The sequence below is a fragment of the Xyrauchen texanus genome, chromosome 44 (genome assembly GCF_025860055.1).
Source record: "Xyrauchen texanus isolate HMW12.3.18 chromosome 44, RBS_HiC_50CHRs, whole genome shotgun sequence".
NCBI classification, from domain to species: domain Eukaryota; kingdom Metazoa; phylum Chordata; class Actinopteri; order Cypriniformes; family Catostomidae; genus Xyrauchen; species Xyrauchen texanus.
Window position 1 is genome coordinate 9,068,851 of NC_068319.1, and position 12,050 is coordinate 9,080,900.

The following is a 12,050-nucleotide window of genomic DNA, read 5'->3' on the forward strand; positions in this document are numbered from 1 at the left end:
GTGAACTATTCCTTTTAACCAACACTGAACACCTAGCAAGAATCCAAAAGTGGTTTTGGAGAAAGAAATATTTTTACTGCTGACCTATAAAAATGGTCTATTATATAGAGCTTATCACATGTTAAGAATTAGAATAACAAGACTCTTTAGTCATTATGTATTCGTGCTTGAACACATGTAAAACTTGAAAGAGTTCATATTCCAGTTAAAATTTAGCTTGTGTTAGAAGTTTCACACCTTCTCGAGAGAGATTTGTGCTGTGTAGTACAAATCATCATTTTGACGGACAAAGCGTGGGTGTTGCTTTTGTCGTATGATGAAAACTATATCTGCTGGGATGTTGTTTGGTCCCTGTGGTGGGGAAAAAAAGGTCTTAGTGCTGTGATGACTGTCCTAAACATCAATCTACAAACCAGAGCAACATAATTAAGTTATATTCTGACAAATGTGTTCAGTTAAACCTGGTCCCCCTCTCTCGGAAATGTGATTCGTGTTCCTTCATTCCATCCTGCTTTCACAATGAAGGTTAAAATTTTGTCTCTTATGCTGGATGTGTGTCCGTCATCATTCATGACCTGCATTAAACAAGTTTTCCTGCTTAAATTAATTTCTTAAACACTTGGCTGTGAAATTGAGTCTTATCTACAGTCCTTACCCTTCGTGATATTTTAATTTTTTTGGTGCATCCATAGTAAAGGTCCTCTAAGGCTAAATGAAGGTCTCTCTCTATTGGTGGATCTTGTATTTTTTCCTTTAGTCCACGCAAGCTCTCAAAAGCTGTGTTTACCTCACTGCCATCTTTGGTGAAGAAATCTGTGGAGGTATAGTAAGTAGGCTGTGATTTTTCAAGACATTAGGACCATTTTAAACTAAGATTTGACTTTGATTTTTCATCCAATTTAAGATAACCTGCAAACGGGTTGTCTCCTCCAAAAAACTGTCGGAATGTTTCATCTGCATTTCCATGGTAGACATATCCTGATGCCCAGGCGCCATTAGCACCCAACTCAGATGGGATACCTCCTTTTAACCCCTCCTTTCCAAATTTATCATAAGTGGCCTTTTTACGTGCTGGAGTGGATGAGAAACAGAAACACCATGAACATAACTTCACAGGAGAAAACAGAAAAAGACCTGTAGGCCTATTGTGTATTTGTTGTATTGTTCTGGGCAGGGTTTGACAATAAAGACTGTCCGATAACCCGGCTGGGATCAGAGTGAGAGATTAGGGCCAGTTGCTAGAACTGTGTCACTTGCCCGATAACATTAGTGCAAGCGGGAAAGCGCAAACATTACAAACTCTTAAATATACTTAAAATGATGCGTAAATCGTGCAACCCCGATCCGAAATTTACTTCATGAATTAATATGGGCGAAAATTAGCAATCTAGTACACATTGGAAAACAAGAAATCAACGGTTTCTTTCTGTCGGACTATAAATCCATCGATCTCCGTGCATCTCTCTCGTCATCTCTCTCCGTAAAGAGACAGACAGAGTGCTTGTTTTGTTTCCACAGTAAAAAGAAATAAAAGTGAATTTTCTCTCATTAATTCGCTTTTAGAGATTAAGCGCCGAATGAAACATAATGTTAAACCCCGGTTATCCACGTATAGCTGGAAATCATCAGCTGCTCAGTAGCCTATCCAAAATATAATTGAATTAGGTAATATTTCAAAGCGTAAATATTCATTCAACATGATAATGGCATTTGTTATGAAAAGAAGATAAATCACATTGGCTATAGAATAGTTGTTCAGCTCTAAAATGACATTTAAATCTTTTATTCTGATAACATACTGTTACATTTCCTATTTCTAGACTGTACAGGTGCTCATTATAATGATGTGCTCATTATGTATCCCAGTCGGTTTTGGTCTTGTTTGGGTTGTCTTATTTAATGTTTATATACACATTCTTAATTTACAGATTAGGCCTAATGTCTACCTACTGTATTTATCATGTCACAACTAATTTATTAGCAAGGTCTCCTCTCTCAACGATTTATATATTAATAATGGGGTGCCGTTTGTAAAATAAAACGCGTAACAAAAACTGGTTAAATTTTGTCAGATTTAACAATAAAATCTGCTCAATTTTGTCAGATTTGTGTAAATACGTGTTTAATATTTTTTTTCTTAATTTATTTATTCATTTAGCCTATTGTGTAACAAATACTTAAAAATAAATATCAAATCTAATCTTCAATTTAAATCTAAATGTGAAATGTAAACGTTAAATATGAATCTAAATCTAAATGTTAAATATTAATCTTAAATGTAAATTATTAATATAAATCCTAAATGTAAAACTTATATCTATATCAAAATGTTAAATTTAAATGTAAATCTAAAATGTAAATATTAAATATTAAATCTAAATTTTGAGTTAAACATTTAGAGGACATACAAATAAATAATGCTGTCTTGACTGATGATGTAAGCATTGCAGCAGTGGCAGATTCAAAGTGTCTTCGAAGAGCTTTCTAGCAATCACGGTTTAAATGTGAGGAGATTCTTAGTGAGAATTCAGGATTTGCGGAACATGCACAAAATTTTGTTCTTTGCATCACTGAATTATGTGGTTGTTCCCTCATGCTTCTGCACATTTGTACCCATGCAAATACACAGTTATACCATTTAAACATGTCTTTGAATATGCATGATTTTACCTCACTAACTGCTTTCAGAATGCAAACCGACATTATTGAAAACTTCATGAAGAAATTGAAGCTTCATGTGTAAAGTTTTATTTAAATAAAATAATATACCTGTAGACAAATGTACAGTGCATGTTCAATTATTAAATAAAATGCCACAGTGTAAGTTATTTTACTTAAACTTTTTTAAATAAAAAAATCCTATCGAATTTACCGTAAAAAAAAAAACAAGCATTAGCCAGTTTCAAAAAGAATGCCAGGGGTTAACAATTATTTTAAAAGGTTCATTATAATGATTAAAAGCTTTTATAAAACATGGGGAGGTCACAAGTTTTTGTGTATAGAACCGGATTGTGATTGTAGTTGCAGCTGATTTAATTTGGAAAAACTGCAGATTTATATGCTCCGGTTCTGGTTGGCAGCGAAGTGTCCATCGGTTGAACACTACGGAAATTTTCTTTTTTTAAGGGCCCTTCGAAGCAGCAATTTATGAGCCCTTAGGTTTGGAACGACCCTTCAAAATGGCGGCCACAATAGTTCCTCCTTAAGTGCCCTTCAGAGGTGGATTTATCCCCTTTGGAACGCAGGGTCATCTGCCACTGCTCTCTGCTGCTGCCCTGTCACACTGCTTTAACGTCATCAGTCAAGACATCCCAGTGGCATTATTCATTTGTATGTCCTCTAAATGTTTAGCTTGAGATTTATATTTATATTTAACTTTTATATTTAAAATTTATATTTTTGCCTATAGAGATGCTGACTTCAGGTGCGTGATATGCAGATAAACTTTGAGCATTCAGTGAGCCCTGCGTCCAATCGCACGGCTCAAGAAATTCATACAAAGAAATGTACGAATTTCAGGTATGGGGAAGTTCAATGTGTCTTTGCCATGTGAAAAGCACCAATTTGTGATATTAGTTATTTCCCATGGAGGCCCGTCCAGTATTTCTTCCATCTCCAGAAACCAGGAAAGATTGGGCGATTTCGGTGCAAATAACAGGACTGTTTTCATGTCCACTCAGACTTTGCTGATGACAGAATGAAAGAGGCGCACCGGGGGAAATGCATACTTGCATTTCGCCGGCCATACGTGGGCCAATGCCTCCTGGTGACTTATATATGGCACACAGTTGTGTTGTCCGACGGAATCAGAATGTGGTGATTCATGATGTCGGAATGAAAAGCTCTCAAAGCTAGGAAGACAGCCAGTAACGGTGGACATGTCATGCCTGTTTCGCACCTGTCCAGGTGTTGGAAGTTGGGCGACTATCACACACCGTGCCCCAACCTGTGTTGAATGCATCTGTGGTCAGCACTTTCCTTCTGAAAATTGTACCCAGCATAACTGGGTCAAATTAACTGCTGGTAGAAGGCTGGCGCTGTCCATGGTGCTAGAGCAGCCAGACAGCGGTGAGTCACTGCGATGCGCATGTGCACAAGGCTCCAGGCACAATTTGGAACAGCGCTTGACTCAGTACTGGAGAGGTCTCATGTGTAACAGACCTAATGGTATGTATACACATGGTATATATATATATATATATATATATATATACACACACACACACACACAATAACACAATAGCTTATAATTATACAAAACCCCTGCCGAAGCACTGCGGGGAATCAGGATGCTGAAGCGGCCTGTTCACCAGAGAAGCGGCAAGTGGCAAAGCAGAGTAAATGTTTGCCAGAACACTGCAGGGGAACGGAGAGTCTTCTCGTTGCTGTGAAAATCCCGCACACTGACTCATGTATGTTGATGGCAAAGTAGTAGAAGGCTTCTGGACAAGAGATGAATCGCTGTTTTGAAGAAAATTCTGAGGACTGGTGTAGTTTGCACACCCGCTTTTATACCAGACAGCTTCACGCCAAAAAAGGGCAGGGCTTAAACACCATAGCCAATTTTAGAATTGCCGTTATTGTAGAAAGGTTTCAAATAGGTCGAATAGAAGGACACTCCCATAGCATCATCATAGTGATGCAATGTTAAGTGTACTGAGTCGTAAGGAAATCCAACCTCTCCACAGAACTCTTTGCTTAAAAACACTTGTAAATTGAGCTGAGGTTAATACGATGTATTTATGAATGTATATGTAAAGCGCTCATCTGAAATTAGGTAAATGTAATACAATTTTGTGGGAAATTGTTTTAAAGATGTAATATATATTTAAAAGTGTATTTTTAAAAAAATCTTTGATGGTAAAAACAGCTTTTTAATAATTTTTTAATTTTTATTTTGACAGGGCAAGTAAAAATCTGTACCATGGTACAGTGATGGTATCAGATGGTAATACTATTTTAATTTGTCTCAAGTATAGTCAACTTATAATATTAAATTATACAAATAATTCCATGGTATTACCATATATATATATATATATATATATATATATATATATATATATATATATATATATATATATACTTTTAAGTAAGTGTAATGCTGTGTTTTGTATTCTGGTGCTGTTGTAGGTTTGTATTGAATGTATGGTAAACTCACGGTCGCTCAACACGTCAAACGCCTCCGCGAGCAAAGTGAAGCGCTCGGCGGCGCGCGCGTGACTGCTGCTGCGCGGATGATGCTTCAACGCGAGCCGCCGGTACCTGAAAACAAAATTAATACACCCTTCAGTCGAACTAGTGCTTAAAAGAATTGAAATAACATAGTTTTGGTCTATTTTTATTTCAGTATATTTAAAAACAAAACAGAGAACTTACGCCTTATTAATGTCAGCATCAGTGGCACTGCGATTTATTTCCAAGACTTCGTAATAGTCTTTTCCCATCACCGAACTGTTAAACTAACTTTATATTTTAACTCTAACCTTAGAAAGGTACAAATACAATGAACTTGATTCCGTTAGCATGAACCTCTGCCACAGTATCAGCTATGAATTGTTTACTGTTGTCATAGGGAGGTTAGCATGGAAACGTAGCCAGGGTTTCTGGGTAATGTAGTTCTTTGTAAAAACGGCTTACATCTTTATCAACGACCAGTTTCTTATCTCCAGAAACTCATATGCAATATGCGTGTTAACATGATTGTAGTGTGATCAATTCCCTTAATAAAATTTTCTGTGTAAAATTGTATCCAATTTATTTTACAACGTAGTTGCCATGATGGTGAAATATCAACAAACCCTAAAAAATGTAAAGCTCAAGTGATAAACTAGTTTGATCAGAATTAATGTTAGAGTGTTTATAATATTATAAGCTTCTCATTTCTGTTTTTAAACTCTCCAAAAATTGCCCACTTTAACCTCCACACTGTGTAAATGCCTCACTGTTACCTTGATTTGTGCATTTTTTAAAGAAAAAAAAGTTGAAATAATTTTTTTAATAAATAAGGTAATAAATACTATGCCACAAATGCTATCACTTGTGCTGAACCCAGAATATTCCTTTAATCAGATACTGTTGCCTCTACATTCAAAAATAATTTGGTCAGAAAAATCACCAGATAATACAAAATCTATAAGGTAATGAATCTGAAGCAATAAAATTATAAGTCTTTTAAATGATTAAATGCATAAAAGTGTGTGATCACTTTTGTCATGAAAAACAAACACATGGAAACAATCAAACTTATGTGAAAAAACAACTTTATTTGAATATTTATTAATTACTAATTTTTGCAATAAGTCCGTCAAGCTCAGGTCTTGCTTTAAACCGGGCTTGGAAATCTGCCTCAGTGTGCTAGAATTAAAGAAAAAAACACAATATTGTCAAATTAAATCTCAACAATTCCAACTGACAGTTGACAGGAGTGTTATAAATCCAGCAAGACAGACTAGAAATAAATATGTAAGCTTTATGTTAATATAGGATAGAGAATTCATACACACAGATTTATACACTATATACAGTACATCTATATCTATATGGTCTTTAACACATATGGCTAACCTTGAAAAATATTCTAGTGTAAATGAATGTAAGGTATGATGCTTTTTCTGACCTGCTTCACACAGAACAGCACTCCCTCAGGCTGGTTCTTCAAAAGAACCTCAATAAATACAGGACAAAGTGTTGCCTTCATTTCACTGATCTAAACAGAGCATAAAAATGTCACCAATAAATTGTTCATATAGATTAGAAAACCTGAACATGTAATTTTTTTCAATCATTACATTATACAATTTATTTATATGACCAAGCTCTTGTATTTAATCTACCTGAACCACACGTTCATGGGTTTTCAGAACTCCATCTACATACATCTTGGTGCCTTGGTCCTGCATCACCATGACCTCAGTGGATTTTGTAGGCAGGGCGTAGCTTATTAATGGAAAGTTAACAGACAATGATTTCCCTAATTTGCATACAAAATAACTCAAAGGATGTTCAATGAAACTTATGTATTTTTACTAAGATCAATTTATTAAAAACACTATGCTTTTGAAGTAGACATATTATGTGATATGTCTTTAGTGAAAATAAACCTCTATCCCACCTTTCATCGACTTTGATTTCCAAGTGATTGCAGAGATTGTGGATGTACTGGGAATAATGTTCCACTAGAGTCATGTCATATCCTGACACACACACATTAAGTATGCCAAACTTTGTGTCTGTTGCTGCTTTGATCTGTTTCATCTGAATTTTGTCCTTCTTCTTCTTTGGCTGAATGAAAACAATACATCTGTTAAGTCTTTGAACTTGGATTAAAACATTCTGTATAACCTATACGAAAAGGTCTTACCAATGATTTTGAAAGTAGATGTCTGTATTTCCCAACGCCATGTGTGGGCATTGATCTGTACTCTCTGTTAGTTAGCAAGACAACTGGGTTGACAGAAACATTTTAGATCAATGAAAGTTAATTATGAGTTATTTTGAACAGGCACGATAAAGCAGAAAACAGTTTTATTGCACTTACCCAAAGGCATCTGTGTAGTTAAAACGTAATTTCTGTGAAAACAGAGAAAGAATACTGATTGAATTATATTGTTTTAATATATCAGTGTAACAGATATGCCAGTGTAATATATCTAACAGTAAGACAACACTCACTGGAGAAACGATGTTGAGCCCAACAGCGTCCGTGTGTTTTGAAGACACAAAACCTGAAGACAAAAGAATGATACAAACATCCAAAACCAAAACATTGAGAAATTGCTTGAAAAGACTGTAATGAAATGTACTCAACTATGCGCCGTACGACCTTGATACATGTCAACAACATATGCTAGTGCAACGAACCAGCAATTACAGATATCATACCATACCTTATTTAGTAAGTGGTTCATTGTTAAACGTCGATGTTTTAATTCAGCAATAAAGTATAAAGAAACGTATCCAGAAACATGTAATTATCAAGCAAAAGTAGGCGCATGTACTTCGCTCTGTCTTCTTCGTAGGTTTCAGCATGTTAAATTTACGCGCGTTCGACGCACTAGTGCCACCTGCTTGTTATAAACGCCACATCAGAAAATATCACGCTTTGACAGGCATGTTTGAGAATGCAGAATTTAACTAACTAATGTAGTTAAATTAGAAAATACAGATTCTACACAGATCACTCTGAGGCACAGACGCATAAATTGAGGCCAATGTTCTTACAAGAGAATGCTTGAAAGTAAGAGCTTAAAGAAAAATTCCAGGTTCAGTACAAGTTAAATTCAATCAAAAACATTTTTGACATAATGTTGATTACCATAATTGTTTTTTTGACTTATCCCTCCTTTTTTAAAAGAAAAAAAAACTAAAGTTAGAAAATAATTGACGTCATAGTGAGACACTTACAATGGAAGTTAATGGGGCCAAATTTCGGAGGGTTTAAAGGCATGAATGTGAAGCTTATCATTTTCGAAAAGCTCTTACATTAATACTTCTGTTAAAACTTGTAAAAATATTTAAATCGTCACTTTTACAGTCGTTTTAGGGTTCATTGCATCATTGCAAAGTTGTAAAACTGGCTATAACTTTATACAGAAAAGGTTATTAAGCGATTTTATCTTACTAAAATCATGTTTACATGAGATTGTATGTGTTGTGGCTATACTTTTGAAACAGTGAGTATTTGAATGTTTACAGATTGGCCCCATTCACTTCAACTGTAAGTGTTTCACTTTAACACAGATTTATGCTTTTTTTTTTTTTAAGAAAAGGAGGTGCAAGTCAAAATATGTTGTTTTTTTTCATAATCAATATTATGCCACAATTATGCCAATATTATGCTCACCATTTGTCCTTTAGCAACTTTGCATCCGAAAACAGAACATGTCTAGTACAATACCGATACGCATCTACACCTACTCCTGATACCACTTGCTTTGCCGTAGAGTTTGCTATTGATATGAAAAGCCCCACCCTGCAAGTTGACAGGATTGGTTCGTTCTTAGGTTTGTGATGTATGAAACCCTCTCTGAATCCGTGTTTTGAGATTATCTTTGTAAACTGCAGTTCCATTGCGAAAATGCTCATCCATGCCGTTGACTGATGATTTCACTCATGGAATGTCTTCTAGCATATAAAAAACACCATATGGACATGTAAACAAGGTTAAAAACTTGATTTTCACTAGAGGGTGTCTTCAAGACTACTATGCAAAGTAGAAGCCCTACATCAACACTGTCCAGAAGTGCTGCTGACTTCTCTGGGCTCGGTCTCATCTTAGATGGAAAGTAAAACAGTGGAACTGTGTTTTTTTAGTCTGAGGAGCCTTGAAGTCTGAAGAGTATTGAAAAACACAGCCATCGTGTTATCCGGGCCAAAGAGGAATAGGGCGCCAACCAAGCTGTTATTAGCGTCAGGTCCAAAAGCCAATGTCTGTATGGGCCAGGGGTGTGTCAGTGCCCATGGCATATAACACACACATCTGTGAGAACACCATGAATGCAGACAGATATGTAAAAATTATATATAAAAACATATACTGCCATCCGACACTGTATTTTCCAGCAGGACAACTTCAAACCACATACTGCACCGATTTCAAGTACATGTCTGTATAAGCAGAGAGTGTGTGTGCTAGAGTGGCCTGCCTGCAGTCCTGACCTGTTTGTAATTGAGAATGTGTGGTGCATTATGAAGCACACCAAATGGCAATGAAGACCCTGCACATTTGTATAGCTAAAGACCAGCATAATGGATGAATGGTGAAAATTCCACTTTTTAAACTAAACAAACTTGTGTCTTCAGTGCCCAAATGCTTAACAAGTTTTATTATAAGGAATGGTGATTGTGGCAGCGGGGGCATGGTCAAGCGCCCATCCGGGAGAGAAAAGCGGTAAGGGCGCTCACACCTGAGCTAAATTATGTCTAACACCTGTCTCTAATTGCAGTAGCTTGAGGAGAGCGGATAAAAGCCAGCAGCCACAGAGCATCGAGAGAGCCTGACAACACGGCAGAGAATACGTGTGTGTGTTAAGAAAATTAAATTAAGTGACAAAAAATAAAGCTTACCCCTTAAGCTGACGTCTGTTTCTGTCCCTTCCTTGGTCCGCTTTACACTGGTGCCGAAACCCGGGAATAGAAGGAACACCTTTTTTTTTGTTCCAAGTTATGGAACAGAGTCGCCCCATAGAGTCCTCCCAGCTGGCGGAAGTCCTCCAGTCCCTCGCTACTCTCCATCAAGGCCAACAACAATCCCTGCTTGAGCTCCGGCAGGATCAAGATCGACGTTTTTTCGAGATCATGCGGGCTCAGGCAGAGGACGGACTCGCTATCCGGAGCCTCCTCAGCCAGGAGACTGCGTCGGCCCCAGCCGCGACCCCGGACACCCACACTACGCTACCCCCGCCCACGTTACAGAAGATGGGGCCAGCAGATGATCCTGAGGCCTTCCTCGACTTGTTCGAGCGGACGGCAGAAATCTTGGGCTGGCCGCCCGAACAGTGGGCAGCCCGCCTAATCCCTCTCCTGTCCGGGGAAGCCCAACTCACGGCACAACAACTGCCGGCGACAAACCTCCTGGCTTATGCTGACCTGAACAGGGCCATACTGCAACGGGTCGGTCGGAGCCCGGAAGAGAATCGCTAACTCTTCCGGAGCATGAAGCTAGAGAAGTCCGATCGCCCGTTCGTGTTTGCTCAACGGCTCCGGGACGCCTGTCGGCGGTGGCTGCTCGTGGGGGACCGCGCCGTCGAGGAAGTCATCGATCAGGTGGTGCTGGAGCAGTTTGCGCAACGGCTGCCCAGGAGAATGGCGGAGTGGGTCCAGTGCCACCGCCCGGCGTCGCTGGACGAAGCCGTACGACTCGCGGAGGACCACATGGCGGCGATTCCAAGGGCGGATGAGCCTTCTCTCTCTTTCTCCCCTTCCCCTGTGTCTTCCCCTGTTTTTTTCCCCTCCCCTCTTCCCTCTCGCTCTGCTCTCTCCCCAGGGTCCGTGCCTGCCCCCGCAGGCGTGGAGGATTTGTGAGACCAACTTCCCGGCCGTGGGAGAAACCGCCTACCCCTTCCCCGTCCTTCAGCCGCTCTCCTCCTCAGGTGGGGGCGCCCGCCAGCACGGGTGCGGCCGTGGCACCTGGGCCGGTCTGCTGGAGGTGCGGAGACCCGGACCACTTCCGGGATCGGTGTCTGCTGATGGAAATAGGGACGGTGGTGCGGGTCTCCGACTTCCCGCAGGCTGCCCCCGATCGGGCTGGAGCGTACCGTATTCCGGTAAGGATCCAGGGGGGTACATACCAAGCATTGTTGGATACCGGCTGTAACCAGACCACCATCCACCAACGCTTGGTTCAACCCGGGGCTTTGGGTTTAGCTAAACTGGTGAGGGTGAGGTGTGTGCATGGGGATGTTCACAAGTATCCCATGGTGACTTTGGCGATTAAATTCAGGGAAAAAAACCATAGTGTGGAGGCAGCGGTTAGTTCCCGCCTCACCCATCCGCTAATCTTGGGTACTGATTGGCCGAATTTCAAAGATATTTTAGAGGGTATTTGTGCGGATGGGTATTGCATAAAGAGGTGTCGCGGTGTCGCGATGCTTTGGCAGGGAGGCGGAGCGGGGCCGTCCTCGGCTGCTTCGGAATGACGAGGGAAGGGGCGAGGTGGCCGCCCTCCTCTCAGGGAATTCCCTGAGGGGACTTCCCTCTAGAGCAGTCGCGGGACCGAAACCCTTAAACATGCTCTTGACCAAGTGAAAGTAATTGATGGTCAACAGCTCCGGCCAGGCATCGCCATTGCATACCCATATTTTTAAGCTTATTAAAGATCGGTTGTACAGAGTGGCGCGGGGCGGCTCAAACAAAGGAGGAGGTGACACAATTGTTGATTCCACGAAGCCGCCGGAAATGGTTTTCCAGGCGGCTCACTATAATCCTATGGCCGGTCACCTAGGGGAAAGAAAGACACTTCTCCATCTAATAGCCCGTTTCTATTGGCGGGCATTGGCGGCGACGTCCGCAGGTGGTGTCTGGCGTGCAGCGAATGTCAACTCGTAAAC

At 39.8% G+C, this 12,050-nt stretch overlaps 2 protein-coding genes across 2 annotated transcripts; both read right to left on the reverse strand.

Moving 5' to 3' along the window:
* Positions 1 to 231: 231 nt before the first annotated feature.
* LOC127636359 (dnaJ homolog subfamily B member 13-like) lies at positions 232 to 5,539 on the reverse strand. Its single transcript, XM_052116809.1, has 6 exons — positions 5,380 to 5,539; positions 5,162 to 5,265; positions 910 to 1,071; positions 656 to 813; positions 462 to 575; positions 232 to 351 (listed from the first exon to the last, which is right to left on the reverse strand). Exons 1-6 carry the CDS (start codon positions 5,445 to 5,447, stop codon positions 232 to 234), a joined length of 726 nt encoding a protein of 241 aa, XP_051972769.1. The 5' UTR covers positions 5,448 to 5,539.
* Positions 5,540 to 6,246: 707 nt separating this feature from the next.
* On the reverse strand, positions 6,247 to 8,027 carry mrpl48 (mitochondrial ribosomal protein L48). The gene is made up of 8 exons (XM_052117186.1): positions 7,890 to 8,027; positions 7,675 to 7,727; positions 7,541 to 7,572; positions 7,364 to 7,446; positions 7,115 to 7,284; positions 6,837 to 6,939; positions 6,620 to 6,709; positions 6,247 to 6,357 (listed from the first exon to the last, which is right to left on the reverse strand). The coding sequence occupies exons 1-8, from the start codon at positions 7,908 to 7,910 to the stop codon at positions 6,280 to 6,282; spliced, it is 630 nt and encodes a 209-aa protein (XP_051973146.1). The 5' UTR covers positions 7,911 to 8,027; the 3' UTR covers positions 6,247 to 6,279.
* Between the last annotated feature and the right edge of the window lie 4,023 nt (positions 8,028 to 12,050).